This window comes from Leiobunum rupestre, chromosome 2 (genome assembly GCF_980474605.1).
Source record: "Leiobunum rupestre chromosome 2, qqLeiRupe1.1.hap1, whole genome shotgun sequence".
Lineage (NCBI taxonomy): Eukaryota > Metazoa > Arthropoda > Arachnida > Opiliones > Sclerosomatidae > Leiobunum > Leiobunum rupestre.
The window spans coordinates 60,016,079-60,038,457 of record NC_143385.1 but is presented as its reverse complement, the minus strand read 5'-3'; the positions used below and the strand labels follow the sequence as shown (position 1 = coordinate 60,038,457).

General features: G+C 35.8%; 3 protein-coding genes across 3 annotated transcripts in view; 1 reads left to right on the top strand and 2 right to left on the bottom strand.

The window, feature by feature from the left end:
- Positions 1 to 1,288: 1,288 nt before the first annotated feature.
- LOC149958577 (small integral membrane protein 14) lies at positions 1,289 to 3,090 on the top strand. The gene is made up of 5 exons (XM_090165922.1): positions 1,289 to 1,681; positions 1,957 to 2,049; positions 2,107 to 2,155; positions 2,221 to 2,375; positions 2,438 to 3,090. Exons 2-5 carry the CDS (start codon positions 1,978 to 1,980, stop codon positions 2,474 to 2,476), a joined length of 315 nt encoding a protein of 104 aa, XP_090022048.1. The 5' UTR covers positions 1,289 to 1,681; positions 1,957 to 1,977; the 3' UTR covers positions 2,477 to 3,090.
- A 2,715-nt stretch (positions 3,091 to 5,805) lies between these two features.
- LOC149958576 (zinc finger CCHC domain-containing protein 8 homolog) lies at positions 5,806 to 12,835 on the bottom strand. Its single transcript, XM_090165920.1, has 12 exons — positions 12,689 to 12,835; positions 12,384 to 12,604; positions 12,162 to 12,269; positions 12,012 to 12,096; positions 11,815 to 11,960; positions 11,627 to 11,749; positions 11,327 to 11,526; positions 11,202 to 11,252; positions 11,064 to 11,134; positions 10,492 to 10,569; positions 6,776 to 6,887; positions 5,806 to 6,719 (listed from the first exon to the last, which is right to left on the bottom strand). Exons 1-12 carry the CDS (start codon positions 12,782 to 12,784, stop codon positions 6,082 to 6,084), a joined length of 1,929 nt encoding a protein of 642 aa, XP_090022046.1. The 5' UTR covers positions 12,785 to 12,835; the 3' UTR covers positions 5,806 to 6,081.
- A 2,044-nt stretch (positions 12,836 to 14,879) lies between these two features.
- Positions 14,880 to 22,379, bottom strand: part of LOC149958575 (potassium channel subfamily K member 18-like) — a 58,610-nt gene continuing 51,110 nt past the window's right edge. Inside the window, exons 3-4 of the mRNA XM_090164980.1 lie at positions 17,313 to 17,617; positions 14,880 to 16,051 (exon numbers count right to left, since the gene is read on the bottom strand). Of these exons, the coding sequence (XP_090021106.1) occupies positions 15,404 to 16,051; positions 17,313 to 17,617 (953 nt within the window). The 3' untranslated portion in view covers positions 14,880 to 15,403. The remainder of the gene's footprint in view (positions 16,052 to 17,312; positions 17,618 to 22,379) is intronic.

Genomic DNA, 22,379 nt, shown 5'->3' with positions numbered 1-22,379 from the left:
CAATTGTGAAATAATTACCAAAAGTGTGTCAATATAATCATTTATGAAATGAATGTTACTCGCGAAGTAAAGGTTTGGAGCTGAGGAGGGAGTGTATTCCTTGGGGAGCGAATAAAGTAGAAACAGTGTCGCCTGGTGAGAGTTTCGAGAACTAAGAAAGCGCTGGAGTAAATTAGCTGCCTTTATGATTTTTTGCCACTCGACCGAAACGCTACTGCCATCTATCTACGTTTCAATACAAAAACAAACCAGAAAAAGGGTTTGTCCAGGGGCGGCGTCAGGATATTTTTTCTCAATAGACCCATGGACGAATCACGTCCATGATAGACCCTTCAATAAAACATCTTCAAAGAAATTGCCAAGAACTAATATTTCCGAGAGCCAGGACCTGCATGTTACTGTTTATATAGTGCTAGTTGAAATAATGAAAACTTTTCACCTGTACGGTACGCAACAAGTGTTTCTATTTAACCAGGTAGCTTTTTTATGTACAGTATTAAGTCTTAGCAAAAACACGGCGTTCTATTTAAAAAGTGTCACTTATTCAATGTTAATTACAGTTGGTGGTTTTTTTTCGCCTGTTCTGGGTTTTTTGAGCAGGTTAAAAAGTCTAGCCATATGACTTCATTTTACTTCAATTCTGTCTTGACGAAAGAAACGAGTTGGAGTAAGAAGGGAGTAGTTATAGGTTAAAGGTTATTTATAAAAAGTTTCCCGTCATGTTTTCGTGAAACGAAATTTCAGCAGACGACAAAGCTAGATTACTCCCTCTACACCTCCTTTCGAGGAGGAGTAAAAAGTGTAACCTTCGAGCTCTGGAACAAGCGAGCAATATTCGGGACAGGGTAAATCTTACCCCGAGAACAGGCGAATATAACGTCTTAGGGCAAAACACTTTTTGTCCCCGGACAAGCGAAAAAAAAACCACCTATTGACTCCTCATTTTTTTCTGTTCGAAATTAGCGCCGAATTGTCAAATGTAAAACGCTACTGACATCTAGTAGATAACAAAACATTTTACACTAGATTATTTTATACAATTTTTGTAATCAAAATTAAGATAAAAAAATGTATCACTATAATTATGAATATTATTTATTTATAATATTTTAATTTATTTAATAATTATTAATAAATAAATTATTATGGCACTAGACCAAGGCCATTTTAAGTTCATTTTGTTTACATTTCGTACACCATTACATATGTTCCGGTGAAAGCGCCCTAAAACAATTTACGGTCATTTTAAAACACAGTTGACCTTTTGACCTCAAGGCTAGAGTGGGCAAGTAACCCTTAGCCCATAGAACACCTAAAATTGAAGAGTCAATTTTATTTTAATGCAAATTTCTGATAATCTAAATAGTTAAGGGAAGCGTAACGGAAACGCAATAACACGTAGCCTTATACACACAAAACGGAAGTGGAGTATTTAAATTTTTTTTTAAATAAAAATGACGTGTCACTTGTGTTTGGAATAGGATTCAGCCAATCGCGTTACTCGAAATCGCAGTAATTTATGTTGTTCAGCTTCAGCAGAGTCAGCAGCCCGTTTTTCTCCAGTCTACGGGAAAACTCAAAACATTACCATTGATTAGCGAACTAGGTCTATTTGTTTGGCTTAAAGAGTCCTTTATTTAGACTTTTTTACCAAAATTTAATTGTTTTTCTTTGCTTTTTGGTAAGTATTAATATTATATTATTTAACTAAATAGAAAACTAATAATTTTGTGTTTTTAGTTTCAAGTTAAAATTGTTAAGCCTACTTTTTGTTTGTGTCTTGCTAAGCCTAGAGCCAGAACTACGACTAAGCCTAAATCCGTCGAGTAGATGTATGTAAACAATACAGCTGTTTGTCCTGCATGTAAATATAGGCCAATTTAAATTTTAGGTCTATTTCTAGTTTTCTACGGAGTAGATTTCTTAATTTTTCTAATAAGCTATTATTATATCTAGCTGTAATTGCATATAGTTATAATGGCTGATGGATTTGACCCATGCGAGTGCATCTTCAGCCATGAAAATGCAATGCAACGTCTAATTAATTTGGTAATTTTTAAAAACCAATCATCTGCTTATAGTTTCATTAATGTAACAATTTTTCAGTTACGAAGCTCTCAATCACAATGCACTGATAATGAATGCTTTAATGATGGTAAGTTCATATCTATTAAGTTTTTTTTTATTTATTAGTGCATAATATTTGAGGTATTTTTAAAGCTTTACCTGGATTGCCCGCAACTTCGCCTCCAGCTGGAGGTGATTTTAACTTCTTTTTGCTCATGATTGGATGGGTTGTTTTGGCTCTTGCTTTGTATTTTATGAGGCCAAATGCCATGCGGAATCGCAGTCATGGAAAGCCAAACAATAACAATGTAATTTTCTAAGACTTAGCCCTTGACTTAGTGTTGGAATTAATTTTTTTTCTCTTAAATAGGGACCTAGTACCCCTCCTCCTGATGCCAGTATATTCTAAAATATCTCAATAACTTTGAAAAATAACCTATACGCAGAATATTTACCTTTTCGTTTTCCGATATTATCATGTGGTTAATCGCTATTGTATCAAAGCGATACCTTGAAAAAAAACACATTGGAAGCACACTTTTTCACCCAGAATTTTTTGCGACAAAGCTACAACGATTCTCTTTGTAAAACCCAAAATTAACAGAAACCATTCTTTGGTTTTACGTCATTATAAATTTAAGAATTTAAAATTACGAGGGATGATATTTTTCTACGATAACTAGTCTGTTTTAAAAAAAATGTTTATCGTATGTAAATATAGATGTTTTAATTTAAAACTTTGTACATAATACGTGCAAAATGGATAGTTAAAGTTTAAACCATGTAAAGGTTTGATCAAGATAAGATAACGAATAAACTATGTAGAGATTTCTTTATACGCAATGTTTAAATGTAATTTAAAAAAAGTTATTGCACATTGTTTAACACGCATTTATGTAACTGGGTTTAACGGGGGCTCAGCGACTTTTTCTAAATAGTTCCTTTATATAATAAACTTGTAATTATTATGTATTTATTTCTTCTATATTAAATAGGGAGTTATAGGTGTTTCCATAAAATAAAGGGTCTTCTGTGTTAGTTTTTTCTACGTCATTAGCTGTAGCTATAATAATAGTATAAAGTAGGTAGTCTGAGGAACTTCTAAGCCAGGGTTGCCACATGTCAGGGAAAAGTCAAGGAATTTAGAAATGGGCCTAAAAAATCAGGGAATTTTAAGAATTGGTAAAAAGTGCGGGAATTCAATTTTATCTTGACCTTTTTGAAGAGCTTACAAGTCGCCAGTTGATTCAGCCCTCTAAATCAATTGTAAATTTAAAATTTTAGCAATAAATTGTAATTTTACTCAAGTTATCTGACAAATTCTATGGTAATTATTTAGTTCCTTTAAAGTTTTTCTAATTGTTTTTAACGTTGCAATAATACTTTTGTACTAAAATTTAGGTTTATTTAAATTTATAAACTTCTGATAAAAGTAAAATTTAAAGCTAAAAATTGTCTAATTTTGGTTTTAAAAAGTCAAGGAAAATCTCTTAAAATGGTCAGGGAATTTGAATCTGAAAATATTGTGGCAACCCTGTGATTTTAAAATGTTTGCTAAGAAACTACAGTTAAACTTAGGATTGTGGTGAAGTGAAAAACCTTTTAATTCCATGTTTTAACTTCTCCATTTATGGAAACACTTATTGGGTTTTGGAAAAGTTTTGGTACAATGGAACTATTAAGAAAATTAAGTTAAATTACCCCCATCTTTCGTTTTGAAACCCTTATTAAATCCATCTAAATAGTAATTTGTTTCGAAAAAATTAAAAAAAATGTTAAGTTTAATTTGAACTCATTACTAAAATATAGTATGTTTCAGAAAGTTCATTGTACCAAACTTATTTCTGATAGATTAACTTCGTTTTCAATTATATTACAACTAGGCTGAAAAAATGTTCAAGCTTTTAAAGGCAGACTGCATAGCTATTCGGTTTATTCTATCTTTCACTGGTAGCTGGCTGCTTGCATGCATAGCACATCTGTCTTGCAGCGAGCCATCTTCCAGTGAAAGAGTAAACCAAATAACTTCGTAGTCGGCCTCTAAGATTTGTAGCACTAGTGTAGTTCAGATTTTAAAGTACTTCACTTATTTAGGAACATGTTGGGCGTTACTGTCCTACAAATATTTTTTGCGGTTTTTTCTGATAAAAAAAGCCTAATTATCACGAAATGTTTCAAAGGATCTCTTGAAAATATATTTTAAGTCATATATTTTAGAAAGTATTTTGTAATGTAGGTGTTTCAAGCTGAACAATTGATAGCTTAATGTGCCATTATCTGGCTTTACACAGCTGTGCTTATCCAGAGGGTTATACTTCCGTTTATAACCTAATTATTTCGGTTGCGAAATCTTTGAGAAAAGGGTAGAGGGTTCCGATAAAGAGGAAAGAGTTAAATTGTTCTTATCACATAGTAACAGCCTTGAAAAAGAAATATAACCCCCTACGGAGTGGCGTAGACAAGAGGGGTGTTTCCGGGTCCAGACTCCCCCCTTGGGATTACCTTTGACTGTACTAAATTTTCACCCCCTTCTTGACCCCTCTTAACATTCACATATTACGACCCCCCTTTGACGGATTTCTGGCTACGCCACTGCTCTTCCGTGTTCTTTACGGAAGGAAATTATTTTGGGCTTTACCCCCTTGAACCAACCATTAATGCTGAAAATGTCAAAAGCCACAAGAGAAAGTTTCCAATTTGATGGAGGTGAAGGAAGGTTATATTCCCTTTAAGAAACTCCTACTCATACTTTTGCATCTTTAAAGTTCTGAGGTTCTTAAATTGCTTAAGCTTTAACATTTGGCACCATTATCAGGAAATAATTTTTATCTATAGTAAAATAACATTCGGACTTCACTCAATATTTTTCATTGGACACTGATTCTTTTTTGGTAATGATGAGAAATAGCTCAGTTTAAGCAATTTTTGGATATTTAGTTTAGTGATATTAGAAGCTAATAAATCAAAGATATTGGTTAGATTCTAATTACTAAGCAGCATTTTTCCTAATACGAATGGGGAGGGTTACCGTTTTGTAGTCATGGAATCCTCCGAGGAGGATTCATTTTTTGCGCTGTGGCAATTTTCCCTTACACAGATGACGAGGATCCAGTTTTAGTGCTGTAGCATTTTCCATAACGCGAATGGGAAGTGTACAGTTTAGGAACCTTACACATTTAGCGGTGGCACCCTGTTCTTATCTTCCTCCTTGCAAAGAGGAAATTTTGCTGATTTCATTATATTAGAAGTTATATACATACTATTTCTTCCTGAAAACTATTGTTTATTAACTTACGGGGATATGAAAAACGAATGAGACCTATTGGGGTAGTAAAGCCATAGATAAACAATAGATCCAATTAAATACTAAAGGAAAAAACTTCTAATCAGAACAAATGAAAAATACCTAATTTAAGTTCATTCTGGCAAGTTTAGTACTAACAAAAGTCCAAGATTGTGGTTTTATTATTTGTCTACGGTGTGCTAATTTGAGCATCTCCGGAGATTTTTCCTGACTTATTTGGTATTTTTTAACCAATATTTTAGTAAAAGTTTCATATTTGCCCCCAAAATTAAATTTCTTGATTTTTAAAAGAATTTTTTTTATAAATTTTCCCTAATTTTTATACCCATATTCAAATGCCCTGACTTTTCCAGGAATTCCAGATACCGTGGCAACCCTGTTATTTAATACCTCAAAAAGTAAATGAAATAACAATGAACACAAAGATGTATTAATATACGTCATATAATTTCTTATGTTTAAAATTATTACAGAATTTTGACCTCTGAATACACTCATTCAAAGGGATCTAGTTTCGAAGATTTAAATAAAAATTATACAATTTTTGGCCTTGAGGGGTATAAATAAAACAAAATCAAGTCCGATAAAAATGAATTATGTTAACAAGAATGGGCTAAACTTTGATGAAATTTGCACTGCTGTGGTTTGTTTTTTAAAGTGATAATTACATAAAATTTTGGACGTTTGTAACTTAAAAAAAAATACTTTTCTTATAAGTGGTTGGCCATTTTCCGTGTCTTTTGTAGAATCGCTCGCATTTTATCATAAGTTCCAGTTGAGCTTGGTAAATTTTCAAAAGGTATATGTTCTGATATATCTTTAGCAAATTGCGCCGAATCAGGCAACTTGCTTAGTAACTTAAGAACTGGAGTTCCTGACACTTTCAATATTGATTTTTTTAAAATTTCACGACTACTATTGCCACATAAGGTATTGTTGATCCCAGTATCAGCGTTAATAGAAGAGGTATTTGCCTCTGAGTCATTATTTACATCAACCCCGTTAGTTGTCTTATCACTGGGACCCGCAGTTTCATTTTCTAGATCGTCACTACAATTATCTATGATGGCACATTCGTTGTCCGACTGGCTCTCCTCAGATTTTTCCTCTAATTCTTTTAAAAGTCGCAGTTTCCGTTCCTCAAGGGCTGTTAGCGATTGCCCCGGAGACGATTCCACATCCGATTTATCTTCTAACTCTTTGAGTAATTGTTTTCTACGCTCCTCTAATGATGAAACTGAATGGGATGATTCAGCCGAGTCTTCCCCATCGGACTGTGAATCTATTCTATGATGATGTGTCCGTGATTTTGGTATTTGGAATGATGCGTCTACTACATCCACACCATCTGAAACAATTTTGTTTGAAATGAGAAAATTTTATAAAATTGATAAATCACATTACCCGATGTGATTTCAATCTCCATATCCTCATCCAAACGATCAGTAGTCTTCTGCCTCTTTGAGTGTCTTGTGACAGTCTCGGAACTTTTACGCTTTTTATATGGTGTTGCTTTCTACATAAATATATATACATACATATACACAACTTCATTTATATAAAAATATGACTACCTTCACTCAATGTAATTAACAAAGTTAATGAATAGGTCACCTAAATGGCGCTTCCATGCAATAATATTAAATGATGGCAAATTAGGGGAAACTAATATCATTGTAATCAATCCGGTCACCAGATGGCAATCCAAACCATTACAATTCCTCCATACGTTGGCAGTTGCGCTGCCACGCGAGATAAAAATGGATTTATATCGGGAGGGGCATTCGAGTACTTGTAAAGTTCAAGGACCAGACAGGTTGAGTATTATTTCTTTTCAAACCCGAATTACCTTTTTTCGAGGCCCATGGCAGAATTAAGGTGAGGACTTGGTTTTCTTGTAAGTTTTGTTTCATTAGTATTGAAATATCACAATAAAAGATTGTTCTATTGTAAGGCCTATTTTGGCCAGAGGCCAAATTCCCCACTACCAGCCACTGGTGGTGCTACAGATAGCCACCTACTAGCTATAAATAGCAGAGTCGGCCTGATTGAAGAGAGATTGGAGGTAGACTGAAGGTTGTTTGGGCTCAGACCATTAAAGTGTCCCTTACAGGAAGGCCGCCTCTAGTGACAACACCTAGACCATTAATTTTGGTGAGAGATATTAAAAGGGTTTTGATTTATAATTAGTTTGTTTAATTTATTTGCCTAAGTTAAATTAGTCCCTTACACCTAGGAGCAACAAACACAAGGAGAACGCAGCTAGCCTTTAAACACGCTAACGAAGGGTTGTGTACGAATTTCATTGGACGAGCGTCACGAGCCTTTACACTGAACGTTTTACGAGTGGGGGGGGGGGGGAAAGAGAATTTCCGACGGCAGCAGGCGCTAAAGCGTCTAGCCAATGAAAAATGTACACAAGAAAATCCACGACTTTTGACGGGTTGCGTTCTGTTGTGTTTGTTGCTCCTAGCTTACACTATTTACAATGTCTTTTAATTCGAAATCATTAACGCTAATAAGCCTTGCTTCGGGCAATCCCCCCTTTTAACCTTATAACCGAATTCAATCGTGAATCACCTCTGTTTACATGATATGATTGAATTGAACCAATGGTTATAGCGTTTTCCATTGAAACCACTCCGAGAGTGACCCGATTTAGTTTCCTACGTCATCACTCTAGATCGGAGGGGCTCGGCGGACCGGTCTAAATTATTCCCATGAAAGACAAATTTTTAAGAGAGCGGCGTATAGTCTGCCATCTTCCAAAAGTCAAGCAAAAGTGTATGAAGTTCGTATTCCATTGGCCATCCGAGCGATCTGAAAATTAAGCTCAGTCTCTCGAGATGGAGCAGCTCGGATCAATCTGCGAGGGAGCAACAGGGTCAATGGAAAACGTGACTCCCTCTCTGAGCTGCTCCTTTTTCCCCAATGGAATACTTTTTATTTTCAGGGCGATCTGTGAGGGCTCAGAGCAGCCCAATGGAAAATGCTATTAGTGTGACTTATGGTTGCCATCGAGGGGCAGCTCCCTCCAATGATTATTAGGACACCCTCGTATGATTAAATCATGATTAGAATAGAATAAAATAATATCTGTAGTAGCTTTGGCTGTACAAAGATTAAAAATGATAAAATTTTAGTCATGATTATTAGGACACCCTGCAACCTAGGAGCAACAAACACAACAACCCACACAAGGAGAACGCAACCCATCAAAAGTCGTGGATTTTCTTGTGTTCGTTTTTCATTGGCTAGACGCTTTAGCGCCTGCTGCCGTCGGAAGGGGAAAATTCGCAAATTGTCTTCACCCCACCCGTAACACGTTCATCGTAAAGGCTTCTGACGCTCGTCCAATGAAATTCGTACACAACCCTTCGTTAGCGTGTTCAAAGGCTAGCTACGTTCTCCTTGTGTTTGTTGCTCCTAGCTGCAACAAAGTGATCTGCCCCTTGGATGCCATCCCAAAAGCTTCCGTAATCCAACAAACTTAAGTTAAAAAACCCTGATGGAACCTGTGATAGAACGCTGAGTATGGCAGTCTCTCAAAAAGGGGATGGTAGGTAGCGAATATGAATTTCCCTAAAAGAGGGGGATTATGAGGGAATCAAGACTGAATTATTAGAAAAGGAAGAACCGTACAAGGCTTAACTTGAATAAGAAGAAGTAGAAGACAGGGCTTAACTAGAAGAATAAGAGGACAAGGCTTAGCTATAAAAGGAGGACCAAGCCTAACTAGAAGAAGAGGACCAAGCCTAACTAGAAGAAGAGGACCAAGCCTAACTAGAAGAAGAGGACCAAGCCTAACTAGAAGAAGAGGACCAAGCCTAACTAGAAGATGACAAGGCTTAACTATAAAAGGAGGACAAGGCTTAACTATAAAAGGAGGACAAGGCTTAACTATAAAAGGAGGACAAGGCTTAACTATAAAAGGAGGACAAGTCCTAACTAACTAGAAGAGGAAGACAAGGCCTAACTAAAGGAAGAGGAAAAGGATTAACTACAAAAAGAGGACCAGAGTTGGGCAAAACTCAGGGTGAATTTTTGCAGGTGATTTTCCCCAAAACTTTTCTCACTTCACTCCCGAATAAAAAACTCCAGTCGTGAGAGTGGAGTTTTCACTTTTCCGTATATCGCCGAGTGAGCTCGTGAGAAAAGAGTGAAGGTCAGCTCTTTCACTCTTATCAATTTTCAAGAAAATTAAAAGAATTGAATTTAGATTTAAATTAATGACTTTACTGGAGTGCGTGGTGCCATCTAATAACGGGAAGGGAGACTAAAATATACCTTTTGGAACAAATTCAAATTTCCCGCCTTAAATTTCAAGTTTTCCGCAAAAAATATAGGTGGTTTTTTTTCGCTTGTCCGGGGACAAAAAGTGTAAACTTTTTACCCTAAGACGTTTTATTCGCCTGTTCCCAGGGTAAGATTTACCCTGTCCCGAATTTAGTTCGCTTGTTCAAAGGTTACACTTTTTACTCCTCGAAAGGAGGTGTAGAGGGAGTAATCTAGCTTTGTTGTCTGCTTAAATTTCGTTTCATGAAAACATGACGGGCAAGCTTTTTATAAATAACTTTTAAACCTTTAACTACTCCCTTCTTACTCGAACTCGTTTTTTTCGTCAAGACAGAAGGCCAAAACTATTAACTCGCTTTGGGACGAAAAGAGTACACCTTTTACCACAAACTACCAACTTCTTCCATACTATAGCAGCCAAACTGTATTTTGAAGTTGCTCGCTATTTCCAAAACTAGCAAATAGTTTTCGCCTAGAATTGAAGTAAAATGACGTCATATGGTTACACTTTTTAACCTGCTCAAAAAACCAGAACATGCGAAAAAAAACCACCTAATGACTGAAATTAGTGACCTTGACTAATCTCACTCTTTGAGAAAGAGTGAACTCAGCGAGTGTCGAAAAGCGAATGTGGGAAAAAGTGAAGATTTTTATTTGATTCCACTCTCACTTTTGAGTGAGAGTGAAACTCTGAAAATCACTTGCGATTTTGCCCATGTCTGAGGAGGACAAGGCTTAACTAGAAGAAGAGGACAAGGACTACCTATAGGAAGAAAAGGACAAAGCCCAACTAAAATAGGAGGACAAGGTGTAATGTCACTTACGGGAGGTTGCATTGACTTCTCCAGCTCAGACCGCAGTTGATGCATTTTTAAAGCCGGCATTTTAAATTCCCTGTGTTCCTATAAATAACAATGAAAGAGTGAATTCTATATACTAAAACTTCAGTTTAAAAGAGCAGCAATAGTGAAGTGCGGAAAACTATGAAGCAGAATCTGCTTAAGCTGCACTGTGACACTTGAACTAAATCCTGTCATAGTTTGTGCCATCTAGGAGCAACAAACACAAGGAGAACGCAGCTAGCCTTTAAACACGCTAACGAACGGTTGTGTACGAATTTCATTGGACGAGCGTCACGAGCCTTTACGCTGAACGTTTTACGGGCGGGGGGGAAGACAATTTCCGAATTTTCTCCTTCCGACGGTAGCAGGCGATAATGCGTCTAGCCAATGAAAAATGTACACAAGAAAATCCACGACTTTTGACGGGTTGCGTTCTCCTTGTGTGGGTGTTGTGTTTGTTGCTCCTAGGTGCCCTGTAGTTTTCTCTATGCCACTTTTTATCTAAAGCCTTTGGCCAACACCATAAGTTTGTTCTAAAAAAAAAAAATTCTTACATCCTTAAAATTAGGTGGAACAGGAATATTGAAACCAGGGTAACTTATGAGTTTACTTGGATCATATTGAACTAGAAATAATAAAACTATACATTATAAAAATTTGAACTGGAATAAATTAAAAAGAAATGAGCACACCTTTAACTTCAATAAGATCCACTTCTCCATCTTCAACTTCCTCTACTACAACTAGAATGCAAAATTGGCAGCGAATCTCAATTATATAAGTTAAAGAAATTGCAACGAAGGCTTAGACAACATACCTTTTCCATCACTATCGTACAAGTTCAACCCAGAACTCTCAATTGTTGCCTCTTTTAGCCAACCAGGTGGGTAACCAAGCACTCGCATACGGTAAATGTATAATGGAAGTTGATGTGGTTTTAAATCTAAGGCACTTCGAAGCTCTTCACTTATTTCTCCTGGTTTTATAGCTTCATATTTGGAATTTAGATGATAACGCCTGCGTTTAATGTTAAATTAGTTCAATACTTAACTAAAATTTTTGACCATTCATAGTGCCAAACATAAATTCCCATTTAAATATATCCATGATTAATTACTTATTTGATTTTTGTTGCATTCCTGCATATTGTCGACGGTTTTGGGATATTTTCATGGCATTATGTGGTACGGGACATAAATTGAGAGTATGATTACCATCACAGTTAAAACAAATGGGCCCACTAAAAAATACGAAATAATAGAATATTACTCTATAAGCTCATTAAATTTTACACTGATAACTTACTAATATGGGGCATCCTTGGGTCCCTCGTTACTTTCACTTTCAGAGTGTAAATAGCCACTTACACGGTCATACAACGGTATGCTCCAAGCTTCTCCTACATCTTCTTTCTCTTCTCCGTGTGAATATTTATCAACAAAGAAGCTCGTCTATAAACAAAATATTAATTAACAAGTAAAATCTAACAATATTTAAGGTACCGTTGGTTCTGGTGAGGGTAATCGTGTTTTCTTCTCCGCTTCAAGTAATGTGTTGATGTATGCTTCAATGACTGCACTATATTTCCTATTTAATAAAAAGGTAAGTAATTTAGGTAGATAAAATCAAAAACAAGCGGAGTTGTAACTTACTCATGAAGGGTTTTATCACGTAGAACCACTTTAACAGTATTACAAACATCATTTAAGACCTCTACATCAACGTTGTTTGTAGGTATTTGAGATTTTAGCTTAGCATTTAAAATTAACTAAGGAAGTAAAATTTTAGAGTGATGTTTATGCCTATTTATAGATTATGTGTCTTTAAATTAAGTTTGATAATTTGCCAAGGGTTAGTGAACAGTAAGGATATTTTCATCTTCTAATTTACGTATTAACTCCCGAAGCTCCGCATTTTGTTTTTGGGCTTCAACACAACATTCTTTATGTCCAGAAGGTACTTCAGCTACTACTTCTAAATGGCCCGAATCACTTTCATGATCCGAAGTTAGACGACTTTCTTCACCACTTTCTACGGTTTCCACTGATTCGTCCAAAACAATGAGATCATCTAAATCGACTTCCTCGCCTTCCGACTGATTTATACCGATAATTTGACATTCTTGACTTAAATCAACTTCGACTCTACGTCTATTTTTATTTCTATAAATAATACTTACACTTTCATTTGTACCGTTTTCGCTTTCACGATTTTTATAATGCATTTTCTCGCATAAAACAACCAAATCATCCGATTCGTCGCTTTGGTCCGCCATTTTTTTCTCCTTTTGAAAATATTATTATTAGAAATCGCCGCTAGGTTTCTCTTTAAAATTGTCGGTTTTATTTCGGTTTGGACTAGAAATAAGCAAAATTCAACAAATTAAAGAGAAACGAAAGCTAAAATTATCACTCAGTCAATAAGGTCCCTCAGGGGAGCCCTCTTAGTCTCACCCTATTCTTACTGGCAATGAATGATGTCGGCCTAGATCTCCCGCACGAAATTGATCAAGGACTGCACGCGGATGACCTGGCCCTGTGGACAGAGGCTACTACGTTTGGGGCTGCAAGCTGGCTGCTGCGAGATCGCTCGATCGAGATAGCCTTAACTTGACGCTGCCAAATATGCATATCTTGTTTTCTCGGGATTCCACGCCCAAAGCGGAAACAATCTCTCTGAACTCGCTTTCACACCCACTCTCTTTGCATCATTGATGGACTCCAGCCCCTGCTTCCGCACGCTCCCTTGGTACCACACAGCGACTTAACACTACCTTGAGGTTCACAACCGAACAACTTCCAGAAATTTGCCTAGCTCATCCACCCTTCGTCCCTGGTAATCTTTACGAACACTTTTCTTAAGTCGCGCAACCAACATATTGGCCTCGGAATCCGGCTAGCTAGCTAGCCTGAACTTGGACCACTGTACCACACTGAATGTTGCCACGACATCTCGCATAGTGAACTATGTGCCATATTCGAAGCACTCCGCCTTGCCTCTGTTCTCTTATGCCGGACTCTCTAACAGCCTTGACGGTTCTTGAGACTCGCAACCCTGACCCACTAGTCACCACGATACTCACGCTTTTCTCGGATATGGACTTTCCTATTGACCTTCTCTGGTGTCCCACTCATTGCTACATCCGGATAATGATAAGGCAGATGCCCACGCTAAACAAGCGACTGCTCCTCCCCACTCCATTGAATGACGTCTCACTCACTCCCCGCACTCTCTTCGTCGCCATTACGCAAATCACGTTTGGGATCTTCACCATAAGCAGCGCCGGCCCTAGGGCGGTGCGAACGGTGCACTTCCACGGTCACCGCCTCACCCCCATATAAATGAAACTAGAAGCCCGATTAGATTGTTTTGAGATGTACGAGTTAGAAGGCTGCCATGAGAGTGGAATAGCCAGTTTTCTTGTGGGAGCACGCCATCTACTTTAAAAAAATTTAAAGTTTCTATTTTTTTAATAGATGGAGCACTCCTTCGTGGATTAGTAGCGGTTCCACTCTCATGGCAGCCTTCTAGCGTGCCCGTTTTCGTTGAGATTACCGCATGGCACAGTGGTTCTAATCTCATTTATATTTCTATGCTCACAACCGGCACACGGTTACATACATATGGCCACCGCTTGGCACTCTTTGTCAGGTCACTCATAATTATTTTTGTAACATTACCTGGCTCGCAGTCATTTCAGACCCTATTATCCCTTTTCTTATTTTGCTTAATAAAAAAAGCTATAATTATTCGCCATAGAAATATATCACCGTCTCTTCTTTCGGCAGCAGGCGAAAACAGTGAATGATGCAGATTTACCAGAGGAAGGAATATAGGGTTAAGATTTGAAGCAAAGAAGTTTTTGGATCAACATAATCATAGATGAAACTGTAGTTATAAACAAGACTGAATTTAGATACTAAGAAATATCAGATTTTCAGGATTTTAATCTCACCACCGCATACGCTGTAGCGAAATCTCATCTACTTCCATCAAAAGATCGCCATTGATATTTATATAATTTTGTGTTTAAAAAACATACGAGCTTACCAGGGGTTAAAGATAATAGCCCCGTTATTCTTAGGCACGGTTCTTGCAAAAACGGTTAATAATTACATAATGTAAATTGGCACTGCTTTGTTATTTTATGATGCAAACACTACACTACTTTTAAAATAATTTTCTAGAATATGTTCCAAACACTGACAACCAAAGTTTTCAAACTGACTCGTTAAACTGAAACTTATTTTACGAAATGAAATTAATGTTTTCTTTATTATTACATAAAACTAGTTTTTGTTGGGAATAGCGTGTAAGCGACCAAAACAACGGAAGTTTTAAAGAAAACATTTTGGGTTTTAATTCCCGAAGAAAGCAAAGTAAACAACACAATGTACTAAATAATTATTAATTATAAATTACTGATTACAGAAGCGCGTGATTTCTTGGCACATTTTCGAATAGAAAATTATTACATTATATTTTAGTGGATCATATGATGTAGATGTAGAGAAAATAGCAAAGAGAACACGAAGGAACTACTACAATTTCTACAACAATATTCTATTATATTTCAATCAAATACTGGGTAGATCTAATTTCCAAAAAGTCGCCACTCCACGATTGCCGCTTATGCAATGCCTCCTTAATTTCCTGCTGCCTCTCGAGGCTGAGATATCCCAAGGATACATACCAACCAGCCCCTACTGAGAATGGTCTACGGCTACTTCAGCGACGCTGATGATTCGATGTCATTAAAATTACGTCTGGTTAAAAAACATTATTCTTTGGTTAGACGACGATTTCGCGATTTAATTTAGTTCATAAAAGACCAAACCAAAGAACATCATTTTGTATTACGTTTTTTAAGTTAAAAATTCACTTAAAAATGTGGTTATTCAGTTCGATCCTCCGATGTTAATATGCCCAAATTTCGGGCAACGGTTTTGCATTTGTGAATCACCTCTTCTTGGACTAAGTTAAAAGACATCGCGATCACGGCCAAGCCCAATATGAGGTAGAAACAACAAATTATTAACTTGGCTTGGCCGCTTTCTTCCGCGTCAGCTCCAAAGATGGAGCCACCTGGGACTAAATCTCCGAACCCTATCGTGCTTAACGTTATAAAACAGAAGTAAGCGCCATCTAGAAACGACCACTGCTCCCATAAGGAAAATAAAGTGGCGCCACCGCAAATATACGCGGTTACCAACAGAAGTACCATGTAAATAGGTACCCGCTCGTCTGTTACCGAAGTTTCTTCGTGGTACGTCGTTTCAACCGTGATGACGTCATCTTGTACCGGGCTCGACGGGTAACTTTTATTAGTTAGTATGACAACACTGTTGTTGTCCTTAGTCGGGGAAGCAGGGAATTTATTATTGGACGTTTTAATATGGTTTTTCTTCTCGGATGGCGTTGAGAGCTTCTCTGGGCTGCTGAGTGCCAGAGTTTCGTTGGCGTCGTCCTCGGAGTCTTCGATGATTTCCAACTCCTTCAAATGTTTCGTTCCCAAAACGATATCAGCGCTATTCAGCGGAACCTAATTGTTAAAAGATATATCCAATCAGTAAAATCAGAACTTTATCATGGTAATTTAGAATAGTATTACAATAGAGGCTTAAATAAAACATCTTCAAGGAAATCACCGGGAAGTAATGTACCCGAGAGCCAGGACCTGCAAGTTGCTGTTTATTTGGTACTTGTTGACATAATGGAAACTTTTCACCTGTAAACAAAACGTCGTGTTTTTGCTAAGCCTTAAAATGTCAAAAACAATCTACCTGGTTAAAAGGAAACACTTGTTGCAACCGAACAGGTGAAAAGTTTCCATTATTTCAACAAGCATTATATTAACAGCATCTTGCAGGTCCCGGATCTCGGAAACATTACTTCTTGGTTATTTCCTTGAAGATGTTTTATTGAAAAGACTTCAAAAAAATTGTTTGTCGATATCGAGGGGGTAGTCACTTAAATGGGCGTTATTCCTATTTCCCCCAAGCGGCGTTTTCGGAAGCTTTCATGTGGAACACGGTGAAGCAGACGCTATTTTAACAGGGTTGCCACGCATTTTTCGTTCTAAATTATTTATTTCACATCGAAAATGTACGGCAACTCTGTTAATAAGTCGGTGGAAAACAGAGTTGCAATACATTTTATATGTGAAATAAATAATTTAGAACGAAAAATGCATGGCAACCCTGTTCAAATATCGTCTGTTTCACCCATAGATATAGGAAACGTATATAAAGGTCTAGATAAAATATTTCAAAGGGAGTGAATATGGAGGTGACAGCTAGCAGAAACACGTAATTTCTGCAGGCTATCCTTATAAGGCGCTATCTATCGGTAAAAAAGCTCGTGCTATCGTCGCGAAAGCCTATGTCTCCTGCTTAAAAATTATACTAAAAGTCACCAACAGATGGTGCTGAAAGGTCAAGCACTTAGAACTAAAATGCTAAGAGAGCTCGCGCTCTTGGTCACGTGCCTTCCTGGTGTCTGCTAGGTGTCAATTCCGTATTTTATGTTAGGCTTAGACGCCCCGAAATTTATCTAGACCTTTATATACATTTCTTATATCTATGGTTTCACCATGAGTATAACCTCTATGGTTTTGGTCACATAACTCATGGACAAACTAATGCATAACTCCACCAAAATGTAAGCTTCCTCCTATGACATTTTTAGAACTGCTTAGTGCTTTGTTACGGGGGTAATTTCTAAAATTGTATTGTACACTTTGTATTGTATACAATAAGTGTACAATAAACTCATTTTATTATTATAATCGTTGTTCGATGTACCTTTTCAGAGGGTTTTTCCTTCAACTCTTCAATGGAATTTTCGTGGAGTTTGGAGTCCTCCTTGTGTCCGAAACTGGTACTATTTTCCTTGGTGGACTGCCTGTAAATCGTCTTCCTAGAGCGCGTCGCTTCGGGATGCTTCCGGAAGATGGCGCAGCAGATGCGAGAATATGTAAACTTGAAAGAATGGGCTAACAGGTTTCCAATATTCGATAAACACAGCAGCATCAGAGGAATCCCCAGCAAGGCGTAGAAAATCGTCACCACTTTTCCAATGTCCGTTTTCGGGGCAATGTTGCCATAACCTAAAATGAAAGTTAACAGTTGGAAAATGTATATTTTTATACAACACAGCGCGATAGCTTACAAAACAAATAAATTTGCAATAAACTTTTAATTACTTCCCATAAATTTTTAATTACTTCCCATAAATTTTTAATTACTTCCCATAAATTTTTAATTACTTCCCATAAATTTTTAATTACTTCCCATAAATTTTTAATTACTTCCCATAAATTTTTAATTACTTCCCATAAATTTTTAATTACTTCCCATAAATTTTTAATTACTTCCCATAAATTTTTAATTACTTCCCATAAATTTTTAATTACTTCCCATAAATTTTTAATTACTTCCCATGATTTAATAATTACTTCCCATGATTTTTAATTACTTCCCATGATTTTTAATTACTTCCCATAATTTTTAATTACTTCCCATAATTTAATAATTACTTCCCATAATTTAATAATTACTTCCCATAATGTATTAATTATTTCCCATAATGTATTAATTATTTCCCATAATGTATTAATTATTTCCCATAATGTATTAATTATTTCCAATAATGTATTAATTATTTCCCATAATGTATTAATTATTTCCCATAATGTATTAATTATTTCCCATAATGTATTAATTATTTCCCATAATGTATTAATTATTTCCCATAATGTAATAATTATTTCCCATAATGTAATAATTATTTCCCATAATGTAATAATTATTTCCCATAATGTAATAATTATTTCCCATAATGTAATAATTATTTCCCATAATGTAATAATTATTTCCCACAATGTAATAATTATTTCCCATAATGTAATAATTATTTCCCATAATGTAATAATTATTTCCCATAATGTAATAATTATTTCCCATATTTTAATAATTATTTCCCATATTTTAATAATTATTTCCCATATTTTAATAATTATTTCCCATATTTTAATAATTATTTCACATAATTTAATAATTATTTCCCATAATTTAATAATGATTTCCCATAATTTAATAATGATTTCCCATAATTTAATAATTATTTCCCATAATTTAATAATTATTTCCCATAATTTAATAATTATTTCCCATAATTTAATAATTATTTCCCATAATTTAATAATTATTTCCCATAATTTAATAATTATTTCCCATAATTTAATAATTATTTCCCATAAATTTATAATTATTTCCATAAATTTATAATTATTCCCCATAAATTTATAATTCTTTCCATAAATGTATAATTATTCCCCCTAAATTTATAATTATTTCCATAAATTTATAATTCTTTCCATAAATGTATAATTATTTCCTATAAATTTATAATTAGGTCTTTATATAAAATACGAGAGGTCACGTGATTACGTTAGATTCATTGTGCAGTTGAAGTTAGAGAGCGCGCGCATATTTTTGTTTTTGTTGAGCTCGGGCGAAAACGCACGAGACCCTCTACACGGAAATATTAGGAAACGCGCGCTAAAAAAATAACACTTTTTATACATGTATGCGCATATATTATTTTATAGAAAGAGCTATTGTTTACCATAAATTTATAATTGTTTCCCATAAATTTACAATTTTTTTCCGTTAGTTTAGAATAAATTATTTATGGATTTTACATGAATTTATAAATATTTTCCATAAATATATAAATATTATCCAAAAATCTTTATATTCCATGAACGTGTCAGGCCTTTCTATAAAGTAACATTGGCCTTCTTGTTTAGATGTATCGGGCTCGTCACTCGTGGCGTAGAAGTGACGTTCCACTATGATAGCCAATAGACGCTAGCATAGGTTACGTTCAGCAGCAGTCAACGAAAAAAAACCCGATGGATTTGATAATGACGTCGTAACTTGCTGAACGCTGTTATTCAGTCATCTGTGTTTTTGAAAAAGCCGTAGCTTTTATAGTAGTTTTACGTCAGTCATCGGAAAAACCGACTCTTCCAGCCGATGACTTCGGAAACGTGAAAAAGCGTACAGTAGGAAACCGATGTCACCGATTACTAATCGGTGAGTCCGATGAGCACTGCTGAACGTAGCCATAAACTCTAATAGTTGATTTTATAAAATAAAAAGTGGTCTTGCCCAAATTGTTAAAATGTTGCTCTTACATCACAAGACCCAGCTTTATTTGTGTATTCTTCGCACGAGCGATTTGCACGCGCTCTAGAAAAAGCTATATTCCTCGCGACTGTAGCGCGCGCTCGTAGGCTTGTCAAAGTAAGAGACTGTGACGTAAGAGCAACATTTCAACAAGAAGGCCACGTTAGTTTATAAAAAGAACTATTAATGTCTTATTCAACTTTTTAAAACGTTCCACGCGCGTCTTGATATTGCTCGAGCGATTTCGCGCGTGCTCCCCGAAATAAAGAAAATGCGCGAGCCTTTTAAACCGAAATATTAAAGAGCACGTGGAACATTTTAACAAGTTGAACAAAATATTAATTAAAATTCGACTAATCGCCCTCTTTCAAAACTGAACTGAGCATTAAAACAAGTTCGGCAAGCGTAATGACTTTATAGATAGGCTTATTACCGTGTGGAGTTATGTAATGGATTATATAATTAGCGAATACATTTATTTTTAATTTAGTTTATTACTCGAAGATCTATTTGATCCGTGTTTCGCGTTTTTTGCTCGAAGACCTATTGGTACGAGTTATTAGTAAGTTTTTTTAATTTCTTCAAATTTGTTTAGGATTTAGCTATATTATCCCTTTTAATTATGGACTAATCTACTTTTTCGCGTATTTTATCATCCTTCTCACAGTCCATAGGTGGTTTCTACTAACTTAACTAATGTAAGTAGATAAGTCCATTCTGAAAAGGGATAATAAAGCTAAACCCTACAAATTTGAAGAAATTTAAAATCTTACTAATAGCTCGTACCGATAGGTCTTCTAGCGAACAAAAAGACGCAAAACTCGGACCAAATAGATCTTCGAGTGAAAAACTAAATTAAATTAAATTAAATATCCAGAAATTCCAACGGTAGACCGGTTTCGTCCTATTTGGGACTCGTCAGTACCGTGCGGGAAATCTGGCTCGCGACTATAACACCGAATAGAGAAACTAAGCCTAAATATTAAAAATTTCAAAACGAGTTGCATAGCAACGGAAAGCCGAATAGGGGGAGAGTGGTTGAGATTAGAATATACGCAATGTTAAGTTAAAAGGAACCACCTATGGACTGCATTGTAAAGGATTATATAATTAGCGAATAAGTAGATAAGTCCATTTTGAAAAGTTATGTAAAATTGACGTCATAATGAACTCATACGCATTGTCACGAGCCCTGCACGCGCTAATTATGACAAGTCCAAGAGCACGTATTAGGCTTAAGGACTTCGATGTCCAGGAAAAATCTGTCCCCATTATAGAAATGGCTTGCCATATAAATTTAACATACGGAATTACGCATTTACTGATAACGTTACTCTGGTTTAAAACCCGTAGTGTAAGCCGTTCAGAATCCTAGATGGAAAAGTCTCATTAAACTTTAAATTTAACTTTAATAATTAATAAAGGTAGGAGTTAAACTAAGTCTGTAAACGGGAAGAACACCCAAGGTTTATTCAATAAATTTTAGGCCTTTGACTTCGCGTTCCGTTAACATCCTTCCAAAAAGAGACGCGTAAACTTCCGGCATAAAGGGTTACTGGGTTACCTTAATACTTAATCATTCTTCCCGGGAAATTTACTGGTTCGAAATAGCTTCCTTCGTGCAATAAATTCTGGCGAATCAGGAAGTTGCCGGCGCAAAATTGTCAAGGTCGGATTCATAGATGTCGCTGGCCTTGAAAATCGATCTAGTAAATTGATCTTAATTTACCACGCCCCTTTTATCCATAGTACTGTTGCCTCGAGATAAAACTTTGGAAAGTTTCGACCGCAAAACGGAAGTCCGTTAATGGGGGCCAAACTTTAGCCGTGTAGTTCCCGTATTCTTTAATGGATGGCGCTGCTAAATGAAGTGATGAAAATTTATTACGTAAACAGTGTGGAAAGATTTGGCTAAAGTGATTGAAAGTTTATTTTAGCCCGCGACTCTTTTTATTTGGGCAATTTGACTTTAATAAATTAAGGCGAAGATTAAAACGTGCAGGGAAGGGGTGAATTAATTTCTCCGACACGTACAAATAATAGGTGATTATGAAAAATATCCGTGGTCACGTGATTTGGTTAAGTACTACCAAGTTGAAAGTATCAAAATTGGCCCTTATTGTAAATTCGTCTGGCTAATTGGGCAAGGGTTAGCGAGATTTCTATTATTTCATTGTTCAATCGAAAGGATTTTTCGTTTTTCATTTTGAGAGAAGTTTGCAAAGGCGTTAAATTAAGGTAATTGATTTATTAAATGAAATATTTTTAAATTCTATCCAAATAGATTTTAATTCATTTTCAGGAATAATGGAAACATGTATGTAAATATAACCTTGTGTCTTCTATTAAAATTCGGCTTGTTTCTTTATCAATACTTGGTCTAGAACTATAAGAAATAAAAAAAATATATAATAAATTTGTTAACTTTATGTATTTTTAATAATTTTAGAAAAATACTAACGTTTCAAACAATCAATCCATGGTTGGTGCTTTTTACTAAACGCGGACGACCGCGGGCCTCGATAGATTCAGACGAATTTAAGCAGCCGACGCTTTGTCAAAAAATAACCAACTCCCGTGAGCCTCTGCGCGCAATTCTTTTTCATAATCACCTATTGAGAGTGAAATGTGTAGTGTGAACGGCAAACGTTGACACTCTTTTTTTAAAAACCTACA

What these genes read in the sequence shown, in the direction of transcription:
- LOC149958576 (XM_090165920.1), bottom strand. Translation starts at nt 12,784, where the DNA reads ATGGCGGACCAAAGCGACGAATCGGATGATTTGGTTGTTTTATGCGAG. An exon ending in CGTGATAAAACCCTTCATGA is followed by an intron (nt 12,097 to 12,161) that starts GTAAGTTACAAC and finishes TTTATTAAATAG; the next exon opens with GAAATATAGTGCAGTCATTG. An exon ending in GGATCTTATTGAAGTTAAAG is followed by an intron (nt 11,135 to 11,201) that starts GTGTGCTCATTT and finishes TATTATTTCTAG; the next exon opens with TTCAATATGATCCAAGTAAA.
- LOC149958577 (XM_090165922.1), top strand. Translation starts at nt 1,978, where the DNA reads ATGGCTGATGGATTTGACCCATGCGAGTGCATCTTCAGCCATGAAAAT. An exon ending in TGCAACGTCTAATTAATTTG is followed by an intron (nt 2,050 to 2,106) that starts GTAATTTTTAAA and finishes ACAATTTTTCAG; the next exon opens with TTACGAAGCTCTCAATCACA. An exon ending in TAATGAATGCTTTAATGATG is followed by an intron (nt 2,156 to 2,220) that starts GTAAGTTCATAT and finishes GTATTTTTAAAG; the next exon opens with CTTTACCTGGATTGCCCGCA.